Raw genomic sequence first — 25,907 nt, 5'->3', positions numbered from 1 at the left:
CAGGTGCTTTTACAGGATTGGGATGTCTGTCCCTGAATGCACAAGATGACTGCGCTGCAGTCACCAGTCTGGGCCTCCTAAGCCTGTTGCAGTTGTGAGGGTGTTTGTCATGTGCAGAGCTGGGTTGAGCTGCTGGCGTTTGGCTTCCAAGGCCGAGTTTAATAAATGCACTGCAGTCCCCTGTGACGTCAATGTGCCTGTAGTACCCAGGCCATGGGAACACACTAGTTGCCTTGTAAGGATCACTGTCTTGTAAGAGGGACAGAGCGACAGGTGCTCACACCCAGGGTGACAAGCACAAAGTGGCAAAGCCCAAAGGACTCTGGGAGCAGAGAAGGGGCATCTAGTTCAGAGGTTTCAGGGAGGACTCCCTGGAGGAAGTGGACCTGGAGAGATCTTGGAGGGCCTTGAACTCTGGTCAGAGGTTTGGAAGGTGGCTTGTCTCAGAGGTGCTCGCTGAATATTTATGAAGGCGTGAAGACTCACCTGAGGACAGTGAAGGCAGGGGGGCGGGGGGTGGTGGTGGTGGTGTGGTAAGGTTTGTGGCTTTTTTTTTTTTTTAAAGATTTATTTATGCATACAAGAGCTATAGTGTAGGCCAGAGGTGTAGGGGAGGGTGAGAGGATTCACCAGAAACGGAGTGAGGTGCAGAACAGGTGGATCTACTGAAATACCCTGCCAAGAGGAGCAGCGGGCGAGACAGGAGAGGTCTGCTGCACCATGTGGGTAGCTCCCTGGCCAGGGATCGAACTTGTGCTGCAGTGGCTGCAGATAGCTTCATAGTGCTGAGACTTAATTCCTTGCACCACCACAAAGCCCCCATGTTTTATAAAAAGTTCTATGGCCACTGGGAGGGGGAGAATGTAGGCCGGAGCAGATGCATTTGAGAAAAGATACTTAGGCTTCGGGCCCATAGGACTTGCGAGTTCCTCAGCTTTAGGGACTGTTCATGGAAGGAAAGGTTTCTCAGATTTCTGGCTGGCCAGCCAGGTGGATGCTATGAGGACATGGGAAATCCACAAAGGACGTGGTGGCCAGTTTGTAGGGAAAGATGGATTTTATGTCCCAACTGGCACCAAAGAATGAAGCTCTTGATAGAAACCACCCAGAAGGAGCAAGTGCCACCCAAGTGGCTGTTCCAAGTCCTGGGCCCTTAATGAGTGATCTTTGGCCAGGGCCAGGAAGCTCACATGCAGCACCAAGCTGCTACCTAGCCCTGCGTGGGTTAATGGGAAGGGAGCCCTGCCTCTCCTGATCCTCCACTCTCAAGTGTGCCTTGGAAACCCCACATGCGTCTCCCTGGGGATCGCCAAGGGAACCTGCTTGGACGCGCAGAGCACACTGCACTTGGGCTTAGCCAGAGAGGTCGCCTGCTCCCTGACTCACTCACCTGAGAGCTGCAGGTGGTGCCAGGAGACAGCCTCCCACAAGCCCAGGGGCCACCAGGCAAGAACCAGCCTCAAGGGGACCCCCTCCCCAGAAGGACTAGATGTAGAGCCTGCATCAGCTCAGAGGACACTATGCTGGGCCCAGACTCTGGCACTCCGTGGGTAGGGGGATTACAGGTGGGGTGTTGTGGACAGGGTGGTCTGCCCCGTATCAGCCATGCCTGCAGGAGGAGATGCTAGAGATTTGGCGACTGGTTGGAAAGAAATGCAGACCGTGTTTTCTCCCTGAGTGCTGGTGGCTTGCTGAGACACCTTGCCATCGGGGTGGCTGTGTTTGGGGATTTCGCCGGGAGTAGGGCAACCTTGCCAATAGCGCCCCGTGTCTTCCCACCTACACATAGTGTGTGTTGGCAATGACTGTGATGTCTCCTTGTCCTGTCTCCATGCCCTGCCCCTTCCTGCTCCCTCGTGGAGTCTGGAGTCCAGTTCAATAATGTGCGGAGCCTCTCTGAGGGGTAAGGTCTTGAGGCATGAGATGCGGAAGTCTGTTCCTTGCCTGCCAGTGGCTCGCTGTCGGGAGACTGTTCTGTCAGGAGCAGAGGGGAGGGGCTGAGGAAGGCAGGGAAGATACCCAGACTAATGGAGTTTTACAGACCATGGTAGGGGGGCAGGGGGGAGGGTAGCCTGGGGCTAAGAATTCTATCTTTAAAGCAGAATCATAGCCGGTTCCCTCTTTATTTTGCACCCTCATCTCTAGCTTGAGAATTTGTCATGGGTGTTTCAGAACAGCTGCTCAGAGGCCCTGTGTTAGGATGGGAAAGTCAAGGAAGTTCTGCTTTGCTCAGAGTGCAAGTGCATGAACTCAGAGAGGTGCTGAGATGCCTAGGGAGAAAAGTGGACACACGGGGCATTTTGAAATTAAATAACAGCAGTTGGGCCCTGTGCCTGCTAGAAAGGGGCTCAAGCTGCTGCATCAGGTACCCCCCTGTTTATTGGCATCTGTTCCTGTCTCCATCCCCACTGCAGCCAGGCCATCCGTGAACTGCAAGAGGAGGTGTCTCGGCTCCGCCTGCGGCTGGAGGACAGTCTGCATCGGTCACCCCAAAGCAGCCCAACACGCCCAGTGTCCACCTTTGACCGCCCCACCCGGGCCCGGGACCGGCCAGCAGATTCCTCAGCTGCTTGGAGCACCCACTATGGCAGGTGCGTGACCCCAAGATTCCCACCCACGTGCCCTGGTGGCAGCACAGGAGGTAGACTTGGCGGCTTCTGGCTTGCCCCAGACTCCTGGAGCCGGGCACATGCTCACTCCTTCAGTAGTTCATTCACTTAGGGTTTTTTTTTTTTTTTTTTCACTGTGTAACATCTGATGTACCAAGGCTATATTCAATACATGTTAATGAAGCATGGTACAATGAATGTTCCTAACCTGACCACCCTCTGAAGAGCTGGGAAAGTTCCAGGATGCTCACCTTCTCCCCCATGCACTCTGCAGTCAGGCATGGGGATTACATGCGATCAACAAACTTCTGGAGATATTTGGCTAAGCATTTTCTGGACAAGTCTCAATGCCTCCAACAACCCTCTGAGGCAGTTGCTATCATCTTCATTTAACACACAAGAAAACAGAATCAGAGAGGCTCAGAGTCATTTTCTGTGACTCCAACTCCAGAGTCTGAGGTTTTGGCTTCTCTGGCGCCCGCCCCCCATTATGCTATGAGCTTCACTCCAGCTTGGCCTTCTCACTCATCATCTTTAAAGGTCCTGTGAAGCCTCTTGCAGTGACATCATCTTTCTCTTTTGCTAGTAAATCCACAGAGAGGTTGTCTGGCGAGCCTGGAGGTGCAGAAAAAGCTGTCCCTACAGGAAGGCGGCGAGCCAGGTCTTCTTCGATGCCTCGGGATGTGCCCCGACTGTCCCTGAGTAAGTGCCTGCCAGGGCTGGTTTCTGGAGGCCACACCTGTCGTCAGGGACCACAGTAACAGCCTTGGAGGAAATGTGGGAAAGCCTATGTCTGTTTAGGCAGCTGTAGGGCTCCGAAGCCTGGTGCCCTTCCAATAGCAGCCGCTGTATCTGTTAGGCCTTTGTGTCTGCATCATCTCCCTTAGTCTTCACTGCAAGGTGGGTCACATGATCCACATTCTGCAGACAGACACCAAGGCCCACAGTGCAGGGACTTGCCAGAAGAACACAGCTCTGGAGTCTGTAGCGGGTTCAGCCCAACTCCACTTCCTCTTGGCTATGTGACTGCAGTTGCTTCCCTGCTGAGCAGTTGAAGGGACATCTACCAGCCAGTAGTCATAGCAGCCTCCTCCTGGGATTGCCATGAGGCTGCATGACGTGGCACGCACAAAGCATATAGGCCAGAGCTTGGCCACCGCTGGATTCTGAATGTGTCAGCTGTTGTTACTAAAGGGTAGGCCTGGGATTAAAACCCAGGCATCTTCCTCAGAGCCTGAACTTGTGCTATGCTGACTCCCAGAGCTGTGCAATGACCCCCTCCCCAGCCTCACTCATGCCCCCTATTTCAACTCTAGGTTCTGAATCTGAGCCAGCCTCTCTCCGGCTATTCTCTGAGAAGAGCAGGACTGCCGAGGACAGTCCAAAGGCAACTTGGGACAGAAAGAGAGGAGTGGGCAGCGCTGGACGGACAGACAGGGTTACTTTCTTGGGCCAGTACACAGGTGGGTGGAGGGGGTGGAGAGAGAGGGCACGGGTGGCCCCAGCACCCTGGTGTTCTGCCATGAGTGGCCTTTTCTATTAGCCCCTGGACCATTCAAACAGCATCCTTTCCACTGTTCCGTGGTACGAAAGACATCAGAATCTTCCATGCTTCCATGGAATCTTCATGAATCTCAGTGCATTCATTCATCCAAACATTCATTCGGCAAAGAGTTTCCATCGCCTGCCCTTCTGGGGCCCACGTGCGGGTACTTAGTACATCAACTGGTCGATCATAAAGAGGTCAAAAAAGCACCTGCTGGTGGCAGGACCTGAGCTACAGGGTGACTGTGGAATCTGTATCACTTGCTCCTGGCCTCCCCCTCTTCAGGCCCGATTCCCCAGGGGGCCCCTGTGTCTTATGAACTGGGCACCCAGCACACAGTAAGGTTTGAGGTGACACATAGAATTTCAAAGCCCTCAGCATTAAGAGAAATATGGATACAGCTCCTACTTCCAGGAACCTGACAGCTTAGCAAAGGGGACAGCAATGAACAAGCAATTATAGTGGGCACATGATCATAGTGAGTAAGTAAATTGCAGGCGTGACTCCCAGCCATACCTCCCTGGGAGTGAGGGCAGTTAACCTCACATCCACATGGCTAAGTGCTGGGGACAAGGCTGGAAACCAGAGACACACGTTAGCCCTGCTGGAGCTGGCAGGGCCGAGGAGCAAAGTTGAGACAGCAGCCAGTCCACGGGGCCTGTGCAACACGCCAAGTGCCAGGCGGGAATCCTGCACTGTCACAGGAGAAAAGATCATTATCAGGCCACATTCTGAAGGTCTTATTTGACGCATTTGCCAAAGTAACCGCTGCACTAAACCCACCCTGTGAAGGTCTCATCTGAGACTCCGGGAGGGATAAGACAGGATGGTGGACTGGGTGAGGACCCGGCAGTATGGAGGGCTTTGTATCTGCGGGGCACTGGTCAGAATGCAGCAGGGTTGGTTGCCACACAGTCCTCCCACCAATCCTGGAATCCCACACTGACTGTCCCCACCCAGAGCACAGGGAAGAAATGCCAAAGCCCCTAGCCATTCCCATCCCTCCAGCAAGACAGGTTGGGGCCACCATCGGACTTGCTCATTGCTTGCAGGTCCTTCCAGGCCGTCTTTCATCTCCTAACTGAGCACAGATTTGTTAATTGTTCCTCAGTGTCAAGACCTAGGCAGCTGGCAACTAAGCAGGATCTGAGATGACATCGGAGTCTGCACAGCTTTTTAAAGACAAATAGGTTTTCATTTGTGTGTGTTATACACACATGTACATATTTGTGCACATTTGACATTTTGTATTTGCACGAGTGTGTGTGTATGAGAGAATGAATGACTCAAAACCATCTGGAGAAGAGAGAGCATTATACTAAGACCTCCCCAATGCATCCATGCAGAGGGCTGACACTACCTGTTCTGTTTTCCTCCCCAGGCCAGGAGTACCATGTTCTGACCCCCAAAACTGTCCCAAGAGGCAGTGGCGCAGTCTCTTGTACCCACAGCCGACCCGTTAGGACCCAGGATGCAGGTAAAGGGGGTACCTGGAGAAGTGGTCAGGACAGGGAGGCCGCCTTCACTCAGGGAGGGTGCAGTTGGGCCAGACGTGGGATAGCCCTGAGCTCAGTGGTGGGGCAAAGGTATAGACGAGAAGTGGATTTTTCTGGACTTGTCAGCCTTCCCAGGATATCCTGTCACACATGTTGCTCCAGGTGATGTTGCCTGAAGCCACCTCCTTGGCCTTGACACATAGAACCCATGGATGGAATTTAAGAAGTTCCTGAAGTAGCCTGATAAAGGGGTGCTGGCACAGGGGGCTGGCAGTGGTGATGATGTCTCATCTCCCCTCCATCCTCCCTCCACGCCTCTCCTTTCCCCCAAACCAACAAGGAGGAGTCGTGGGAAGAGCAGCGGCCTGAGAATAGGAACACCCAGTTCTAGGTTGGTTCCACTGTGGATCGTAGGTCAGTTTCTCTTCTGAGCCTGAGGCTCCACATTTAATGGAAGGTTTAGAGGTGATCTGAGGCCGTTTCAGGCAGTGATGAAGAACCATCATTTATTAAGCCCTTACTGTATACAGAGCATCATGCTAAGGGTTTTACAGTCGTCAGTCTGCACAACTCTAAATAGGTTTTACCCATTTTATTATTTTGCCCATTTTGTGCCTAAGGACACACAACTTACAAGTGATAGAGGCAGGACTGCCTCTAGAGGTCTTTGTGACTCCAGAGCCCTGCCTCCTTACCACCGTGTCATTCTGCCTTGCTTGAGTCCCAACATCCATCCATCCATCCATCTAGCCAGGCTTTTCCCATACTGGGCCTGTCCCAAAGGACTGCTCAGCTACAGTGACAAGGCAGAGTGGCCCAGTTGAGACACAGAAGCACAGAACAGGACTGGCAGCACCTAACTCAGCCGAGGGTGAGGGAGGGTGAGGTAGGAGGTTTCCAGAGGAAGTGGTGTCCAAGCTGAGGCCTGAAGCAGCAGATCCGCCTGGAACTCACCCAGATGTGGTGCTGAGGATTTGTGCAGGAAGACAAGAAGGACGCCCACCCTCCTCCTGCTTCCCTAGGCTCTGAGGACACACCTGGGGCCCAGGGCAGGGGCATGGGGGCCACTCCCACCTGGGGAAGGGGCTTGTCTCCCTGTGGAGCAATGGCCAGAGCCAGAGGACAGCAGCTCCCCAGCTCCGAGACCCAGGAAATCCCTCAACCTCCTGGAGCCTCAAGTTTTCCTGCTCAGAGGGCTGCAGAGATTCAGACAGTTCTCTTCTGACATCTCCCTCTCCTCTTCCAGGTGGTGCTGCACCCAGGGACCCCCTGGCACCAACTCTCTCTGATACCCTGCGATGTCCCCTGTGTGGTCTAGTTGGGTCCCCCTTAGAGGGAGCCAGCCCGGACTCATCCACCTCTGGTAGGGACAGACTCGGTTCTTCCCTCAGCTCTCTTGTATGCAGAGTTCAGGGCCCGGGCAGGTCCAACCAGCCTGAACAGAGCCAACCGGATAGTTTCTTAAAGCAACACCCACCCCACATGGCCGGCGTGTCCAGCTGTAACAGGGAGGTGGGGCGGGGTGGGGGGCTCCTATTCTCTGCAACATCTTTCCATGTGGTCACTCTGTCTTGTGTCCCTCCCTGACAGGGACAGAGAAGGCCACCATGAAAAAAAATGCATCTGCAACATCCAGCCCCAAGCAGAGGAACAAGCGAGCAGGGTCACCGCCCCGGCCAGCCCCTGGACTGTGGTATCTGGCAGCTGCGCCCTCGACACCAGCCCCTCCCGCCTTTGCCTACGTCTCCTCAGTTCCCGTCATGCCCTACCCATCAGCCACCATGTAAGAACCTTCCTTCTGGCCTCCCAGCTGCTCCATCTTAATTGCTTGATACTTAGCATTCAGGCCTGTGTCAGGCAGCTGAGAACCCAGGCGCTGTGTACTCCCGTGTTTCCCCTTGTGCATAATGAGCAGTTCAAGCCCGACACTGGGTGGTCGCCCAACAAACCCTGAATGTTCCCTGTGTGTCAGGGAGAGTGCTCAGCCCAGCTGTGAAGGAGTTGGTCAGGGCCCTGTCCTCTGGGAGGTCAGCCTCAGGAGATCTAGATCCCTAACCATCATCCATTTCTTTGTGGGTATTGTGAACCAGGCAGCTGGTTAATGAGCCTTCCTCGCCAGCAGGTAGGAGTCGCTTCTGCAGGCTCAGGCATCTGAGGTGGGGACTCCTGCCTGTGCTCCTCTCAGGGGCAGGGGGAGGAGGGGGCGAAGCTGGAATTCAGTGGCCCAGGAGAAAGTTCAGTGTCCACACTGGCCACGGGATCTTTTACCTCTCATGAGGCTATTCCATATCCCTCTGGGCTCAGATCCAGGGACAGAATTTACCAGATTGCTGTCTTCAGCAATCAGCAGTGGCTGTGGGGGAGGGGAAAGCCCTGGGCTTTGGTGTCACAGACCTGCCTGAGGTAGCCACGTAACCTTGGCCAGGTCACCGTGCTCCCCTGTGCCTGCATTTCCCCTCTGGGAAATGGGTTGTGGTAAAGAGTAAGGGAACAGTGCATGGAAAGCCCTTAGTACACAGAATGTAGCCAGGAACCCAGATGAGCCAAATGCTGCTTGAATTGGGGCATAACACTCTGAAGTTCCTCCAGTTGCCCATCAATAGGACTGAGCATGCTCAGTGGCTGAGGCAGTGCTTGAACGCTAACGGGCCTGTGCTGCCACCTGCTGGCCATCTGTCTTCTAGCCCCTGCCCCAGAGGCTTTCTAGCCATGGGCTGTCAGCTAGTCTCCCCAGCACTTTCAGGCAGCACCCCCTCATTCCTGCAGGTCCAGGCTGGAAAGGACACCCTTCTACCTGCTGCTCTCCTGAATGAGTGCAGTCAGCCTTTCCCACTCCTGCAGGGTCCTGTTCTGTTCCTCAGTGCTCCCCTTGGCAAATGGGACGCCATGCATTGCGGCCTGAGGAAGGGGGTTTGCTGTAGAGCCTGGGGTGATCCTGGCCTACAGAAGGTCTGGTTTTCAGATTAGCAGCACCAACAGGGTGGTGGGATGCATGTTTGTTGGGTAACCAGGATAACCCCAGGGCCTAACACCGTGGTTGGCACATGTTTTTGGTCAATAAATATTCATTAAACTGGTAGATTGAGCTGGCTACTTTGAGCACCTGTGCTGGGTCAGGTGCTCAGAAATTCAGTTACTCCTCCCCATTATAGAGATAAAGAAGCTGAGACCAGGGTAGGGGTCAAGGGCCCATGTTGGCTTGGAACAGGGTAGGTTCCAAAGTGATGCTTGTGGCTCCACCCAGCCCTTCCATGGTGACAGACATGTTTGCTCTTCTCCTCAGGTACTTCGTGCCCCCTGGATCTACCTCAGCCCCCTCATCCCAGCAGGCTGCGGAGTGGCCCCCCACAGCTTCCTCTCGGCCGACCAGGACTCACCGGCACTCCATCCAGCTGGACCTGGAGGACCTGAGGGAGCTCAACAAGGCCCTGAGCCAAGCAGTGCAGGCTGCCGAGAGTGTCCGCTCCACCACCAAGAAGATGAGCCGCTCCCTGTCTGCAGACCTGCGGCTTGCCCGCGGCCTGCGCGGCTCCTGCCTCTTCTGATTCACAGGCTCAGAGGGGGCAGCCTCAGATGGCACCTATGACCAGGTGCTGGGCAGGCGGGAGGGCGAGTGGGCAGCCCACTGCTGTTCCCCAGGCCAGGAGCTGGCCGGAGCCTCTCCCGAAGGCCCCCCCAGACACCTCATGAGGAGGGGGTGTCCTGTCTGGTCTCGATTTTCCTAATGGAGGGACATCTAGTTATCAAGGGAAGTAACTTCCCAGGGGCCAGCACCTGGAGGGGGTGCCGGGATATAGCCGCCTCTGTCCTGACGTAATATCTGGGAGTCTTACCTAGTCCTCCTCCACAGCCCACCTCCTGCTAATAATGTGTATTTTATGTACAAATGGACAGTTTTTTTAATGCAAGCTTTCCTGGTCTGGGAGCCTCCTTAGGAGGTCAGATAAGAAGGGAAAGACCAGGGTCGCTGGCACAAACCGAACCCTTGCCTATGACCAGCCACTCCAGCGTAAGAGTTTCTGCGGTGGGAATGTTCTCCTGGAGACTGGTGGTCTGTAGGCCATTTTGAGACCACTGGGATATCGGGCCTCAGGATATGCTCCAGGCTTCTCCACAGTGGGAGAGGCCTTCCCCATAGTCCCCCTCGGTACCTCATCCTGAGCCCCCAGGCCTGCCCCTGGGACACCTGTGGAATCTGGTGAATGGCCAGCTACCTGCCACCCGATCTGTGGACATGAGGCCAGCCTTCTCCTGCTCCCTCAGCCCCTAGCAGTACGGACCTCAGCATTTTCTAGAATGTGTGTGCATCAGTGATGTTTGTATATTTGAAGCATTTAAAGTTCTATTTTCGTTATGAGGACAAATGAAGTAACTGTTGATCTGAAATAAAGAAAAGGCTACAAAAAATCATTCCCAAACTCGCCCACACCTGTGGCATGTGTCATGGACTTAGGTTTCTAAATCCTGTCAGGGAGAAGGTGGATGCTTAGCCAAACCCTCCCCAGGGGGAGCCATTGAGGGAACTTTTCCAGACCCTGCCTGCCCCCCTCTGCTGGCTTCTCTTTCCCCAGCATCCCGTCCTGCCTATCTCAGAACCAAAACCCTTCACACTGAGACCAGAGACATGAGAAACAGCAAGTGTTTGCAGAGCCGCAAGCCTGGACTCCCTAGGTCTTCTTTTCCAGCAAACAGCTGCCTTCACCGAGCGCTGGACCCAGCGTGCTCCCACAGCCTGCACCCCAGCCCTCCTGGTATGGGTCTTATTGACAGGAATGTCTTCCAGAACAGCCCATGGCATCTCCCCAGCCCATCTTCTTGTTCCAGGCTTCTCTTCCTATACCTCCATGAAGTGTTTTCCTCCCAACTCCTTTTTCTTCAGTTTTCCTAAACCATCAAGTTTTTTCTCTGACTTATTTCATTTCTCCTCCTAAACCTCCATGGAGTTTTTTCTCCCAACTCTTTTCTTCTGTTCCCTTTCTAAGCTTCCAGGAAGGTTTTTCACTGTCACTCCTTTTTGTTTCTCTTCCCAAACCTCCATGAAGCTTTTCTCCCCAACTTTTTTTTCCATCTGCTTTTCCTCTAATATGCCCACTCCTCTAATTTTCCTCTAATTCACCCGGCCACCCAGGACACTTTTCAGCTGGTACTTCCCGGAGTTGCACAGGGCAGCTGCTGAAAGAAACCCTCATGGGGATGATTCCTGGTAGGAGCTGAGCCTCCTGGTGTAGCCCCTTCTCTGGGACCAAAAGGCTCAGCTCATATTCTGGGGATGTCACGAGGGGGAACTGAGATGAGGCCCAGTATGGCCCCCAGCTTCGGAAAGACACCCCATGCCTTGGTGGGGTAGATTCACTGCTGATTTAGGCAGATGAAAAAAGAATTTTGGAGCCCTCAGTAGATTTGACAGGCCCTTATCGCTGAAGCAGGGAACCAGACAGGTAGGCAGAGAGGTAGCAACTGAGTCCCTGCAAATCTCCCCTTTTATCCCTCGCCCTCTTGGCCCAGGTGTCCAATTTTACATATGCACGCACCCCGTGCCCTCTGCTGCTCAGCCTGGCCTGGGTGTGGGTAACCATAGGGGCACATGCCTGTGCTCGTGCTCCAAGTGCTTTTTGCATTAACAGTGTATCACGTGCAGGTCATGCGACCTGGGAGGAAAACAAGGCCGCAGGTGGCAGCTGTAGAGGCTGCTGGAAAAACAGCCTGAGTACCTTGTATTCCTTACCCCTGCACAGAGCAGTCACCCCAGCTTTGAGCAAAGGGTATGGAGTTGGGTCTGGGCAGCCTGGCCTTATAGGGGAGACACAGGGTGCTGACCTGAGTCACGGGACTGGGCACTGGTGCCAGTCATCGTCCAGTTGCTCTGGGTGGCTCAGGCCGCTCACGTGTGGAGCTGCCCAAGTATCAACATTCACTTAATGTGTTTGTTCTTACCTCAGTGGTGCTGCTCCCCTCACACAGCCACAAATCCCAAAACCCCGGGGTCTGGAAGGAGGCCCCCTTCTTTGCTGGATCCCTGGCTTCAGGCGCTCAGTACTGCTTATGCCTCTCCGTGGACTTGCCTCACATGGCTCATGTCAAGGGCTCCAAACCTATTTGCAGGATGTCACCCGGTTTCTCGGGGCCAACATAACCCCTAGGTCTCTAACCCTCCTTCCTGGTGGACACCCGAGAACTTTTCATAGAAAGATGAGGTCCCGAGTCCTCCCAATCTCCCCTGCCCACTCTTGTCAAGGTGCTCACAGCAGCCACCTGTCAGCCATGCCTTCCCCGGCAGGCAGATGGCCAAGGTGAGGCGTGCAGTAGGGTCCCTCAGAAATGGCCCATGTGCTTGAGTTCTCACCATCCCTTAGCCACACCAACTTCAGCATCTACCTAGACGTTCCCTAAACTTTTTCTCTTAGATACCTGGCTTATAGTAAGAACAGCAGGTATTATTAAGCTCCTAATGAGTCCCGGGGCAAGTTAGGGTTAATGAGCCAGCTTCAGGGACAGCACTATCTCAGACTCTTCTGAGATAAGGGTAGTAAATTTTAAGAAACCTTGGACAGGGGAGGTAAAAAGAGAAACTCTAAGATAAGAGCTAAGAAAATCAGCACATCTGCCCCCAGGACTAGGGCCACTAGGAGAAAGAGCCAATCATGAAGTAGGAAGATGAGATGTCAGAATAGAGAAACAAAAGGTTTAAACACTCCTAGACACAGGCCCACAAGGGCATCTTTGCCCCTCCCAAGTTCAGCAAAGCTGCAGTCCTTGCTTTTTTCTTTTAAATAAACTTTACTTTCTGAAAGTTTCTCTCCTTATCTAATTTGTCTGCAAATTCTTTTCACAGCTTCCTGGGACAAGAACCTGTGTTGGTTCAAGGGCTAAACTAACAATGCACACCAGCATCACTAATCTTAGGAGACCGATTTAGATGCCCCTTCCAGGAAGCCTTCTAAGATTTCCCCACCGCAGAAGGACCCTTGACCAGCTGGGCTCCCACAGCACGAGTGTATCATCCAGCCCACCCATGTGCTGGGCGTTACAAGGGGCTCTTCCATCCCAGCCAGGGGAAGGGTCTCATCCCATGATCGGCCAAGGCTCAACTGGGGGCTGCTTCATCATGAATGAAAAAACAAGTGAATGTATAAGTGAATGCGCAAACGACCTCCAGCAATTGCCAAATGTAGACTTTACTGATACATCTGAAGGAAAGAACTGAGGTACAAAGAGTGGGGCAAGGGGCTGGGAATGCCCCCCAAATTCCCTGATGTTCTAACCCAGTGCTCACTCTTCTTTGGCCTCCTCCTGCTCCTTCTTCCTCTCTTCCTCGTGCTGCTTCTCCAGCGGCCCACACTGATCCTAGAAGGTAGTGGGAGAAGGAAACACCATAGGTGGGAGGCGAGGGTCTGCGGCAGGAGTTACTGAGCTCAGGACAGTGGCACTGGCCCATCCAGGGCGGCAAACCAGGATTTGCTGCTTCCTTGCTGTGTGACCTGGAGTGAGTCACTTTCCCTCTCTGAGCCTCAGCTTCTTCACCTCCACAATGGGGGCTCAACCCTTTAGAATGGCTGGCACTTCCTGAGCATGTAACTGCCAAGCATTTCGCCCTGTCTCCTGAATCCCTCACAACGTCCCCATTTTGCAGATGGTGCAACTGAGGGTTGGGGCAGCCACGTGGCCTGTCCTAGGCTCCCAGCCAGTGGGTGGAGGGGCAGGCTGCAGGCCAGGCGGCCAACTCCAGGGCCTGGCTTCATAAGCCTTTCCAAGGGTTCCTGGGAGCAAGGAGATGAGGGGTGCCATGGTAGTCAAGGGAGATGACCTTAGGGGCAAAGCTGAGGAAGCTCTTCTCATTTTCATAATCATGAAGCAGTTCCATGTAAGTGGAAACTGCTTATCAGTGTTGTGATTTCAGAGTATTGCTCTGAATAGGAGCAAGGAAAACCTTATACATGTTCAAAACATAAACACAGGATTAAAGAAAATGTTAAGGAGACTGTTACACAGATAACACTCAGAACAAATGTCAGGATGGTGACCTGGATTTGCTGCAGTTTGGTAAACCCCAGTATCCATTCCCTTGGTAGGAGGATGAGAAACCTGGGCGTGGCAGCAGTCATCAGTGAGAATTCCCTGTGTGAGTCTCTTCCCCAAATTCCCACTGCAGCTCCTTGGCTGTGCTGCCCCCTCCTGGTAGCCTCTCACATTCCCCACCTCATCCAGCATTCTTTCAGGTTCCCACTGCCTTTTCCCTCCTGGATTCTAGTCCACCCTGTGGCCTCTGCGAAGATCAACTGTCCCTGCAGCAAGAGGGTGTTTCAGAGCAGGACATCGGTCTTGCTGTGCAACCCTGGGTGCCAGCTTTCCCTCCCTGGGCCAATGGGCTACCCTGGCAGCACTGTCAGCGCTCCTTGCACTCACCTTTTTCTCATCTGTGGGAATGATCTCCGACTTGTGCATGCCCATGCACTCCGTGACTTCATGGAACTCATTCAGCTGCTCCTCGCTCAACTGGGGCTTGTCAGCTGAGGAAGGAGCAAGGTGCTGGCTGAGGGTGCTGGGATCCTTGAGGAAGGCCAGGAAGGGTTGGCGTTCTTAGGGCCAACCCCAGGAAGAGGTGGTTGTGGGCCAAGGCCAGTGTGGGATGGGAGCTTGAGGAATACCTACCAAAGATGGACAGGGCCATTTTCTGCTTATCTTCTGGATGAGCAGAAAACATGAAGCTCCTGGAGTTCTTGCTGAGCAGCAGGTAGGCAAAAGATGCTGTGCCATTTTCTGGAGGAGAAAGCGTCTGGTGAGATCAGGGCCAGCGGTCATAGTGAATCATGTGTCAGAGGCGAGGACACCTTGGGGTGCCCAGGGTGGCACAGACCCCATTGTTGAAGGCTCTGGCCACATAGCCCAGCTCCTACTGTGTGCCAGGCCTGACCTGAGCATTTGAGTAGTATGGGGAATCACAGGAGCCTCCCGGAAACCACCTGTCAGGGCCCTCTGGCCCTCTAGAGGAGGTGAGGCCCCAGCAGGGGCCTAAGGCCTGCCAGCTAAGTCAGCATTCCTGTGCTCCCACTGGGTGCCCTCTAGTGGTGATAGTGGGGCTGGGTGAAGTCACCACCCTTAGCTCCCAAAGGGGAAAGCAGTTGAGAGAGAGACAAGTCTGGAGTCAGCCCTGGATTTGAATCCTGGCCCTAATTCCAAGTGTGTGGTGCAGGGGAAACCACTTGAGGTCTGTATCTCCAATTCCTCGTCGGATCACTGTAATGTTCTCCTAGGGCTGCAGGTGAGAATTCAGTGGGTTCATTGCTGTGAAGCATTTCCAACAGTGCCTGGCACACAGCAAGAGTTCAAAATGTGCAGTTATTACTGACAGGTGTGTGCAGCATGGGCGTCTGTCCTGTGTTCTCTGTGCCCAAAGCCTTCAGGACCTTGTTGTCGGGGCCCCTTCTTAGACTGGTCCACCCTCCCTCCAAACCACCCCTATCCTCGCCCTGACCCTTACCTTCTCTGACCACGGTCCCATTCTTCCGCTGGACCATCAAGTGGCTACTGTTGTAAATGCAGTGGTCCCCACTAGGCCAGTCAACAGGGAGAAAAGCAGTAAGACAGTCAGGGAGAAGTGGATCGTTGCCCATCAGACATTGGGGCAAGAGTCAGGTGGCCATTACAGTCATCCCTCCCCCTGCAGGAAAAGGGAGGAACGTTCAAGTCAGCAACTGGGACTGGAAGAGGGGACTGTGGGAATCTTACATGGTCTGGTACTCTCTGGTGTATATCTTGTCCTCCGTCTGGTTGGGGGCAAAGTAGAAGAAGGCCGAGCGGACCATTTTAGCTGACTGATTGACTTCAGGCTTGCGGAATATCGCGGCAACATAGAACCACTTGCCAGAGAGCTGGGGAGAAGCCAGGGGTGATGGAGGCTGGAGCTGAGTCCTTGATGCTCAGCTGTCGTGAGTCTTGGGCTGATGTCCCTCCGTTTTGCAAACAGGAAGACAGGGCTCCAGGTGGGGAGTGGATATCCAAGAACCTGCTCCATGCAACACCACCCACCCAACCCGGGTGGCCCCTCTGTGCTTAGCTCAGTGTTCCCTAAGAAATTGCAATGGGGCCACTGATTTTGGGGGTCATGAATTGCCTCTAACTTCTACCTGGTGGATCAGAACTGCACCCCAGGACCCAGGAGAGGGCACGGACCATCACCAAATGGTGCGCAGGCACTCACCCAGTCCAAAGTGACATTGGTGATGGGCTTCGCCGTGAAGTTGGCACATTCTGGGCTCTGGGCACTCAGCAGAGAAAGGAGGCTCAGGACGGTGAGGGCCCAGGGCAGCACCATGCTGATATGAGCGACACCTGCAGCTAGGCAGCACTGGCGGCTGGAGGGTGCAGGGACTTTTGTAGGGAGCTGTGGGCGGGATCTCAGGACCTTGTTGGACACAATCCAGTTTGGAAAATACCTTGTACAAAACCTTTTCTCCATCCTCCAAAGTCTCCCAGTCCAAGTGTAATTTGGGTCCCTGACCTGGAGGGGTGTCTAGGGCACAAAGGTCTGTCTATTCAGAGCCAAGGTGGGCGTGGACTGGAGGGTATCAATTAACATTTCTGGATTTCAATCCAGGAACTGCAAAGCAATTGCACAGGTTTTCATCCACTTCCTTTTCCAAAGTATCCACACCTGAGCAGGTCGAGCCACCAATCAAAAGTTGAAGTCACCTTAGTTCCCAGGCTAGCGTGGTATCCATGTGGGGTGTGGGGTAGGGGAGAGTTTGGAGGGTGAGGGCAAATATGGATTCTACTCCAACTTAGTGTGCAACTATGGAAGAGCCAAAGTTCAGCGGGGTCTCAGCTACCCTGCAGGCAGGGACATTTCCGAAAGAGGAGAGCATCTCAGGTGACATCTATGTCTAGTAAGTGTATCACTGGAACCATCTCCCTACATCTAAACAGGACGTTAAAACCTTGCATCTCCACCCCCAGCATGCAAGTAGGGAGCTTGTCTCTCTTCTTCCCAATGTGTTCCCAATGTTGAAACAGTGCCCAGCACATAGTGGGCATTCAGTAACTACTTTGGAATCAATAATTCCACTGCCCATTTGCATTTCTCCACCACAGGGGAAGGTCAAATCTTTATGCATCCAAATAAATATTTTCAGAACATATTCATGGCATGCTGACCATTTTGTATTCTTATTTATTGCATGTTTTGAATAATTTCTCATGGTTCAGACTAGTTGGTAGCTGTCATTTAATGGATTTGTAAACCTTATCACATCCCAAATATTCTAACCTACTTAATTCTATCCTCTCTTTATAGCTTTTTATTTTACTTTTCCAGCTTTATGAGCTAGAGTTGTCTCTAGCGTTTTATACTGATACCCCACTTGAAGTCTCATGTCAGAGAGTATGACATGCCTTTAAAATTGCCAATCCATTTAAGAGAAGAAGAGTATGCCTTTCATAAGACTTGAGCATTTTTCAAAATAGGAACCTAGAAACCATTCAAATATCCACGAATAGGAAAAAGGAAAGTATGTGGTGGCTTTTCATTCGATGGAATATTACTCAGCAATGAAAAAGGAATGAATCCATGAGATGCAGGTAACATGAATAAATCAAAAACATGCTGAGCAAAAGTCAGTCTGCACAGAGCACATACTATATGATTCCATTCACATGAAGCTATAGAATAGTCCCAATTCATCTATAAAGATAATCATGTCAGAGGTTGCCTGGGGTGAGGAGAGCAAATTTGACTGCAAAAGGCTCAAAGGAACTTTCTGAAGTGGATGGCATTGTTCTATATTTTCATTATGATGGCATTTACACCTGCATATCTATTTGTGAAGATTCGATGAACTGTAAAGTTCAAATGTGTACATTTTATTTTATACCTCAACGAAGTTGATTTAAAAAGTCTCCAAATCAGAAAAAAAACTTGCCCAAATAAATCAATAAATAATGTTTTTTGATGTTGCACAAATTTGCAGGTGTTCAAATAAGTCTTTCTCCACATTCTTATCAACACTGGAATGTCTTTTTTTTTTTCATTATTTTTGCAAGCTCCGTTACTTTTTTGAATATGCATTACTCTAACTTGATTCTTGAAGAAACAATTAGAGTCTTTTGAGAGGAAAGATTGCAAATGAGCAAGAGGTGCAGGAAGGACTGGGAATGTCTGTAGCTGGAGTGTGTGATGGTGTCAGGGATGACCCACACTGATGTCGGAGAGATTGGGGTATTCAAGCCTGCAGAGCGTCTGTGCCAGGCTGAAGAGTTGGCAGTGAACTCTGGGTGTTCAAGGAGAAATAGGGAAGTTTTAAGTAGGGTAGAAGGGGAAGCATCTGCTTGGCTCCATGTCTGCAGTGAGGATAAGAGAAGGTAGAAATAGAAACGTGGATCTGAGAGGCAGTTGGAAGCCCTTGCCATGGTCCTGGTGAGGCCTGGTGGGGGTGGGGGCAGATCCAAGGTGCTGTATATTCAAGGAAGGCAGAAGGTTGTGTGGGGACAGCGCCACACTTGGTCAAATGCGGCTAGCGCTCAGAGCCCAGAGCTTGAGAAGGTCCACCTCCCTTCACCCCACACACCCACACACAATTTATTAAATAACATGTGAGCACTTCTGCCACTTGGGATCTGGTGCTAAGTGACCCAAAACCTTAAACATGCTTTCTCACCGCCAACACCATTCAGACCCCTGGAGAACCATGTGTCACATCGTCCACTTTACCCCTGAAACAACAAACCACTGTATCAAGTGTCCTGGGGCTCTGTGGGTTCCCTACCGCTGATACAGGAGGTGGACACTGTTTTAGAGGTCAGGGAGGATTTGGGGAGATTTAGAGGTAAGAGGAAAGACATGTTAATATTCTCATGCTTCTCTTAACAGAGACAACAAACTCTTGCAATATTAACCCTTGTTTCACAATCATGCCAAAAGTCCACTTTCTTACAACACAGGATTGGGGAGGGCCTCCCCAGTTAGACATAGGCAGCGTTTACAAGCGTTACACATGATGACTGAGGAACATTTGGCCACATTAAATCTTGGGAAGCACTCAAATGTGTTGGGAGGTAGATGGAAGACAGAAAAATGACTTGACGTTGGCAGCTAAGCTAGAGCTTTACTGCTCACATTGGGAAGAGTTTCCCATTTATGAAATATTTGAACAAGCCTGAATTCATTAAATAAATCTCCAGAACTAAAAATGTTCAAGTCGGCTTTATTTAAGTGCTTTTGATGGCCACCCCCTGGGTATTGAGCCCTGGTCTGTGGGCCTCCATTTGCTTGTGGGCAGAGATGCTAGGGGGAGGTGAGTGGGCCAAGGGCCGACCCAGAGCAGGACTCAACTTCTTTTGTCCAGAGCCTCTAGCTCTGGCCTAACCTGCAGGCCTCCAGAAGTGACCCCTCAAGCTGCGGAGTGTGATGGGAAATATACCTTTGATCTCTAGTATTGTTTGCAACGCACAGCTACTAAAATCCTAGGGATCTTTACAACTATTGTGTCTTTTTGTGTAATAATAAGGTTATTGCTGGGCATGGACGGGGCCCAGTGTTTTGGGGCAGCCTCAGATTGGGAACTGGTTACCAGGGGAACCCACCCTGTGATTACAGGGTTGCAACTTTCAGTCTCACCTCCAACCTCTGGGGAGGGGAGAGGGATGGGAGGTTGATTCAATCATCGACAGCCAATGGTTTAACCAACCAGGCCTACGTAATGACGCCTCCATAAAAATCCTAATTTCCAGGGTCCAGGTTGGGGACCATGTAGATGTGAGTGGGGAGGGACACACGTGGACAGGCTCTGGGGCCTCCACAGACCTTCCTACATACCCTGCCTTATGCCCCTCCTCTACTTGACTGTTCCTGGCCTGAATTGTTTTATAATAAACTGTTGATCTTGTATGAAAACAGCTTTCCTGAGTTCTTTCAGTTGTGCTAACAAATGACAAAGCCTGAAGGATTGGGCACCTCTGATTTATAGCAGGTCACAGAAGCACAAGTGACAAGCTGGACTTCATACTGGTCTCCAAACTTGGGGTGATCTTGTGGTACTGAGCCTTCCCTTTGCAGGATCTGGTCCTTTCTCCAGTTACTGTCAGAACAGAATTGAATTGCAGGACACCAGGTGTTCTCTGCAGTGACAGAATTATTTGGTGCAGGAAAAAACCTCTTTCGGTGGCCAGAGAATTGGGAGTAGAGAGAACAAGAACAGAAGGCTGCACTTGCAGGGCCTCCCATGGTGGCGCAGTGGTTGAGTGTACTGGGCTGCGAGGCTGCCCGCAGCCTCTACAGAGCCAGTTCAATCCCTGAATCCCTGGCCACTGGCGAGGGTCCCACCAAAAAAAAAAAAAAAGGCGGCTGCACTTGCAGTGGTAAGAGCAGAGCCTCTTCGCAGAGGCAGTCCTCCTGACACTGACCACAAGGGGGCAGGGGCGTGACCTGGTTGGTGCTTCCTCACCCCACAGCTGAATGCCAGTGTATAAGTGCAGATACAAGCCCAAAGTAGACACAGTGTGAAACAACAACAACAGGATTTATTTACACAGTGAGAAAAAGGGAGGGAGGGAGGGAGAGAATTCACAGGCTGGCATGTGGCCAGATGCTGAGAGTCAGACCCCAACAAGAAAGACTTATTTGAACACCTGCAAATTTGTGCAACATCATAATCATTATTTATTGATTTTTTTGTCAAGTTTTTTTTTTTCTGATTTGGAGTCTTTTTTTAAAATCAACTTCATTGACGTTAAAATAAAATGTACACATTTGAACTTTACAGTTCGTTGAAACTTCACAAATGGACATAATGCTCTCTGCTCTCTGCTGAGCAGAGACCAAGGTCCAAGCCATAAGTGGCAAGCTGGCAGCTTCTCTCAGACACCCCTCTTCCCTGGTGGTTCAACTGCCCAAGCCCCAGCAGTTTAACAGTCAAAAGCCTTAGGTCTGTCCTTTTCCCCATCAGCCTGCCCTTGGGGGTGGAGTTTTAAAAGCTCCACCTTCTAGAGTTGACATGAGGGGTGTGGAGTCTAGAAAGCCACCCTTTGTATCATCAAAGTGGCTATGAGCGCCATCCACTGGCTGAGGTTGTCCTCACTGTTCCTCCAAAGTCCTCATTCTCACTGTCCTTCTGGCTGCCTCTGGGGTCTTCCTCTCCCTGCAAAGAGGTTATACAAGTTGTGCCTCCAAGTGTGTTCAGCACTACCCTGACAATTATCTTCTATTTTCTTACATTTCAGGGATGTTTTCCTAATTCTGTGGATTGAGATTCTGGGTAGCCACCCACCCCAGCACAAATCTCCACTAACCCTGACAATATCATGAGAAGTTTGGCAGGAAAGAGACAGAAAATTGACCAGAAGGTTGTCAGATGGTGGTTCAAACATTGTCCTTGCTCTACCACTTACTGACTGTGTGACTTTGGGCAAGTTGTTTAGCAACTCTGTCCCTCAATTTCCCTACCTGCAAAATGGAGAGAATAATAGCTTCTAGTACACTGGGTTGTTAAGAGGATTAAATCAGTTCAATCAGTAAAATGCATATTAAATGAAACAGACTTGCTTGTAAGAGTCCACCTATTAACAGTCACCACTAGCTTAGCAACACGCAAGGATGGAGAAAAAAAAATCCTGAGTCATAAACTCGTCAGTGATTGTAGGTTGTGATCCGCTTCTAGACCTCAAAATACAAAATTATGTCTATGGAAGAATCCAGAAAATAGGGTATTTCCCCAGTAGACAGATGAGGAAGCCAATGGTTTAAAGATGTAAGGTGATCTTGTGAATAGTCACACACAGGTGAGGTTAGGCCATCAGGGAAACACACCAATTTATAACCAAGCATTTCCTGAAAAAGTCACTTTTACATGTCTCTTCATCACCTCCAGGGTAGAGTCTTGTGTCTAAGGGCTAGCTGGTGACCTACCCCATGAACAACCATGGAGAATACATTGGTCCTAATGAACTACTGTGCTAAGCTGAGGAAAAAAAACCCAAATATTTGTTCAAGTCCTGCTTTGGAAACCCAGTTTGGACCGGGGTTGCCCTTGTTGGGACAACCAGGGTGACCGTGCATGACTCACTGTGTTGTGCCCAAGATGAAAACCCAACACACTCCACATGACTCCCAGTTCACAGCCAGAGCACAGGAATTTGTAGCCAATGTCTTTTCAGTGGTGTTATGTGGGGGTTGAACTGTACAGAACTGGATTTTCTTGGTCAAAAGGTAGATATATACAATATTTCAGAAGGTTTACCCTACTATGTTGGAGCAATCGCGCTGTGTGTGGTTGGTAAGCAGGGAAGGTCCTAACACCCCCAACTTTGCAGAGAGAGAAATTGAGGCCTAGAGAGAGAAGGACACACCCAAGACCATGCTCTGGTCAGGAACTGGGCCTGGAACCCAGCAAGCTGCCGGTGACTGTGGGCTAGAGCTACCCGCAGTCTGAATCATTGTGGACAAAACAAACAGGCTGACCTAGGCTTTTCCCTGGAGTTGGTGGGGCCAGCGAAGTTCACCCTGGTGGTTCCTTGACACTTGGTTATACAACAAGACATTGGGATTTGCTGCTTGGGGAGCCCAGCCCCTGTCTCCATGACCTTCTGCCCACCCTGGCTGGAAATGAACTGGCCCGACTTCCCCAGCCTCACTGACCAGGTCACAGAGGCGCCCCAGGTCACTGAGGTCACCCAGCTGAGAATCGCGGTGTCACAGCTTTAACATAGCCCTTTACTCCTCCCCATTCCCCCACCCCCAGCACTTCTTCCTGACTGCCTCATGCCCTCCGTAGCCATCAAAGTCCCTCAGATGCTGCTGAGGGCCTGGCATGCAGGCTGTGGTATAGACCTGCCTCCTGTCCTCCCGGCTCAGCCCTCTTCCCAAAGTAGCATGACAAGGGGGTGCTGGCACAGGGGGCGGCAGTGGTGATGATGTCTCATCTCCCCTCCATCCTCCCTCCATGCCTCCCTTTCCCCCAAACCAAGGAGGAGGAGTCCTGGGAAGAGCAGCGGCCTGAGAATAGGAACACCCAGTTCTAGTTGGGTTCCGCTATGGATCTTAAGCCAGTTTCTCTTCTGAGCCTGAGGCTCCACATAAAATGGAAGGTTTAGAGGTGATCTGAGGCCATTTCAAGCAGTGATGAAGGACCATCATTTATTAAGCCCTTACTATATACAGAGCATCATGCTAAGGGTTTTACAGTCATCAGTCTGCACAACTCTAAAGTAGGTTTTACCCTTTTTATTATTTTGCCCGATTTATGCCTAAGGGGCATAAAGTGACAAAGCCAGGACTGGATCTGAGGTCTTTGCTACAGAGCCCTGGCTCCTGACCACTGTGTCATTCTGTCTTGCCTTGAGTCCCAACATCCATCTATCCAGGCAGCCAGCCCTTCTCCATACTGGGCTTGTCCCGAAGGGCCTCTCAGCTACAGTGACAAGGCAGAGTGGCCCAGTTGAGACAGAAGCACAGAGCAGGACTGGCAGCACCTAACTCAGCCGAGGGTGAGGGAGGGTGAGGTAGGAGGTTTCCAGAGGAAGTGGTGTCCAAGCTGAGGCCTGAAGCAGCAGATCCGCCTGGAACTCACCCAGATGTGGTGCTGAGGATTTTTGCAGGAAGACAAGAAGGATGCCGACCCTCCTCCTGCTCCCCTCGGCTCTGAGGAACTCCTGGTGCCCAGGGCAGGGGCATGGGGGCCACTCCCACCTGGGGAAGGGGCTTGTCACCCTGTGGAGCAATGGCCAGAGCCAGAGGACAGCAGCTCCCCAGCTCCGAGACCCAGGAAATCCCTCAACTTCCTGGAGCCTCAAGTTTTCCTGCTCAGAGGACTGCAGAGATTTAGACAGTTCTCTTCTGACATCTCCCCCTCCTCTTCCAGGTGGTGCTGCACCCAGGGACCCCCTGGCACCAACTCTCACTGATACCCTGCGATGTCCCCCATGTGGTCTAGTTGGGTCCGCCTTAGAGGGAACCAGCCCAGACTCAGCCACCTCTGGTAGGGACAACTCGGTTCTTCCCTCAGCTCTCTTGTATGCAGAGTTCAGGGCCCGGGCAGGTCCAACCAGCCTGAACAGAGCCAACCAGACAGTTTCTTAAAGCAAGACCCACCCTACATGGCCGGCGTGTCCAGCTGTAACAGGGAGGTGGGGCGGGGTGGGGGGCGCCTGTTCTCTGCTACATCTTCCCATGTGGTCATTCTGTCTGGTGTCCCTCCCTGACAGGGACAGAGAAGGCCACCATGAGAAAAACCGCATCTGCAACATCCAGCCCCAAGCAGAGGAACAAGCGAGCAGGGTCACTGCCGTAGTAAGCCCCTGGACTGTGGTAATTTGCAGCTGTGCCCTTGGCACCAGCCCCTCCGCCTTTGCCTATGTCTCCTCAGTTCCCGTCATGCCCTACCCATCAGCCACCATGTAAAAACCTTCGTTGTGGCCCTCTCAGCCGCTCCATCTTAATTGCTTGATACTTAGCATTCAGGCCTGTGTCAGGCAGCTGAGAACCCAGGCGCTGTGTACTCCCATGTTTCCCCCTTGTGCATAATGAGCAGTTCAAGCCCGACACTTGGGTGGTCACCTGTGTGTCAGGGACAGTGCTCAGCCCAGCTGTGAAGGAGTTGGCAGGGCCCTGTCCTCTGGGAGGTCAGCCTCAGGAGATATAGATCCCTAACCATCATCCATTTCTTTGTGGGTATCTTGGCAACCTAGTAATATATACTCATTTTTTAATGGGCTTTTTAAAAAAAATGATTTATTTTATTTATATAAACACTGGGTACAGTCAGAAGCGTGTGAGGGTGAGAGAATTCACCAAAGCCAGAGCAGGGAACAGAACAGGCAGACTGATGAAATACACTGCTGAGGGGAGCAGCAGGACAGGAGAGGTCTGTTGTGCCATGTGGGACCCTTGCTGGCGGCCGGGAATCGAACCAGTGCTGCGGAGGCTGTGGGCAGCTTCGCAGCCCAGCGCTCAACCGCTGCGCCACCAGGGGAGGACCAATGGGCTTTTTTTAAAAAAATTGTTTCAGATTTATAGTGAAATTAGGCACAGTACAGAGTTCCTGTGTATCCCCACTGTGTGCATACATTGGATTGTTTTCGCCAACTTTTAACATCAGACATTATTATGGTGCATTTGTGGTCAGTGAAACACGATCGCTGCGTCATCATGAACCAGGGTCATAGTGCATTCAGGTTTCTAGGTTCTTACTTGAAGTCCCTTTTCTGTTCCGGGATCCCATCCAAGATGCCTGAGCGTTTAGTGGGCATAACCCCTCAGGATCCCCTGGGCTACTAGCTTCTCAAACTTTCCTTGGTTTTGATAGTTGTTAGTTTTGAGGAGCATTTTTTATGTGCATTTGGATGTGACATCATGCAGACAGAATAGACACCGCCATCGAGGAAGAGGGGCAAGGGTGTTAGAGCTGGGTTGGACTCCTATCTGCCACTTGCTGGTGGTGTGGCCTGGGTACAAATCCTACTGAGTCTCAGTTTCCCCATGTGTTAGGTGGGGCAATGGTCTTCAGCCCATTTGTGAGAATTAAATGAGGCACATGGCAGAACCAGGTGAGACACATGTGGACTTTGCAGAGGGTGCTGTCACTGGATAACAGCTCTCAGCGGCACTGTCAGGGCCTGTGTCTGGCTACCAGGCCAGAGTCTCTGTGGGCAGCACTGGTGGGACCAGGAGCTCCAGGTGCCACCCACTCACAGTTGGAGGCTGCCCTCCCAGCTGAGTCCAGGCAGGTGGTTAGGAGCCTTCCTTGCCAGCAGGCAGAAGCTGCTCCTGCATGCTCAGGAATCTGAGGTGGGTGTAGGCTCCTGCCTGTGCTCCTCTCAGGGGCAGGGGCTGGCAGAGGAGGGGGCGAGGCTGGAATTCAGTGGCCCAGGGTAAAGCTCAGTGTCTACACTGGCCACGGGATCTTTTACCTCTCCTGAGGCTATTCCTTATCCCTCTGGGCTCAGATCTAGGGACAGAATTTACAAGATTGCTGTTTCCAGCAGTGGCTGTGCGGGAGGGGAGAGCCCTGGGTACCACAGTCCTGCCTGAGGTAGCCACGTAACCTTGGCCAGGTGACCTTGCTCCTCTGTGCCTGCGTTTCCCTCTGGGAAATGGGTGTGGTAAAGAGTAAGGGAACAGTGCATGGAAAGCCCTTAGTGCACAGAATGTAGCCTGGAACCCAGATGCGCCAAATGCTGCTTGAATTGGGGCATAACACTCTGAAATTCCTCCAGCTGCCCATTGATAGGACTGAGCATGCTCAGTGTCTGAGGCAGTGCCTGTAAGCTGAC

General features: G+C 51.9%; 2 protein-coding genes across 2 annotated transcripts in view; one reads left to right on the top strand and one right to left on the bottom strand.

The window, feature by feature from the left end:
* Positions 1-9,196, top strand: part of AKNA (AT-hook transcription factor) — a gene marked incomplete at both ends in the record, with an annotated part of 33,195 nt that extends 23,999 nt beyond the window's left edge. The window contains 7 exons of the mRNA XM_084237823.1: positions 2,415-2,591; positions 3,196-3,311; positions 3,926-4,072; positions 5,537-5,632; positions 6,898-7,014; positions 7,242-7,434; positions 8,935-9,196. Of these exons, the coding sequence (XP_084093949.1) occupies positions 2,415-2,591; positions 3,196-3,311; positions 3,926-4,072; positions 5,537-5,632; positions 6,898-7,014; positions 7,242-7,434; positions 8,935-9,196 (1,108 nt within the window). The remainder of the gene's footprint in view (positions 1-2,414; positions 2,592-3,195; positions 3,312-3,925; positions 4,073-5,536; positions 5,633-6,897; positions 7,015-7,241; positions 7,435-8,934) is intronic.
* A 3,724-nt stretch (positions 9,197-12,920) lies between these two features.
* On the bottom strand, positions 12,921-15,963 carry LOC311173730 (alpha-1-acid glycoprotein-like; the record flags this gene model as incomplete). Its single annotated transcript, XM_084237822.1, has 6 exons — positions 12,921-12,995; positions 14,055-14,227; positions 14,301-14,408; positions 15,130-15,200; positions 15,378-15,520; positions 15,850-15,963. 6 exons carry the CDS (start codon positions 15,961-15,963, stop codon positions 12,921-12,923), a joined length of 684 nt encoding a protein of 227 aa, XP_084093948.1.
* Positions 15,964-25,907: the final 9,944 nt, after the last annotated feature.

This window comes from Talpa europaea (assembly GCF_964194135.1).
Source record: "Talpa europaea genome assembly, chromosome: 7".
Classification (NCBI taxonomy): domain Eukaryota; kingdom Metazoa; phylum Chordata; class Mammalia; order Eulipotyphla; family Talpidae; genus Talpa; species Talpa europaea.
The sequence above is the reverse complement of the archived record's forward strand: the minus strand, read 5'-3'. Positions and strand labels throughout refer to the sequence as shown.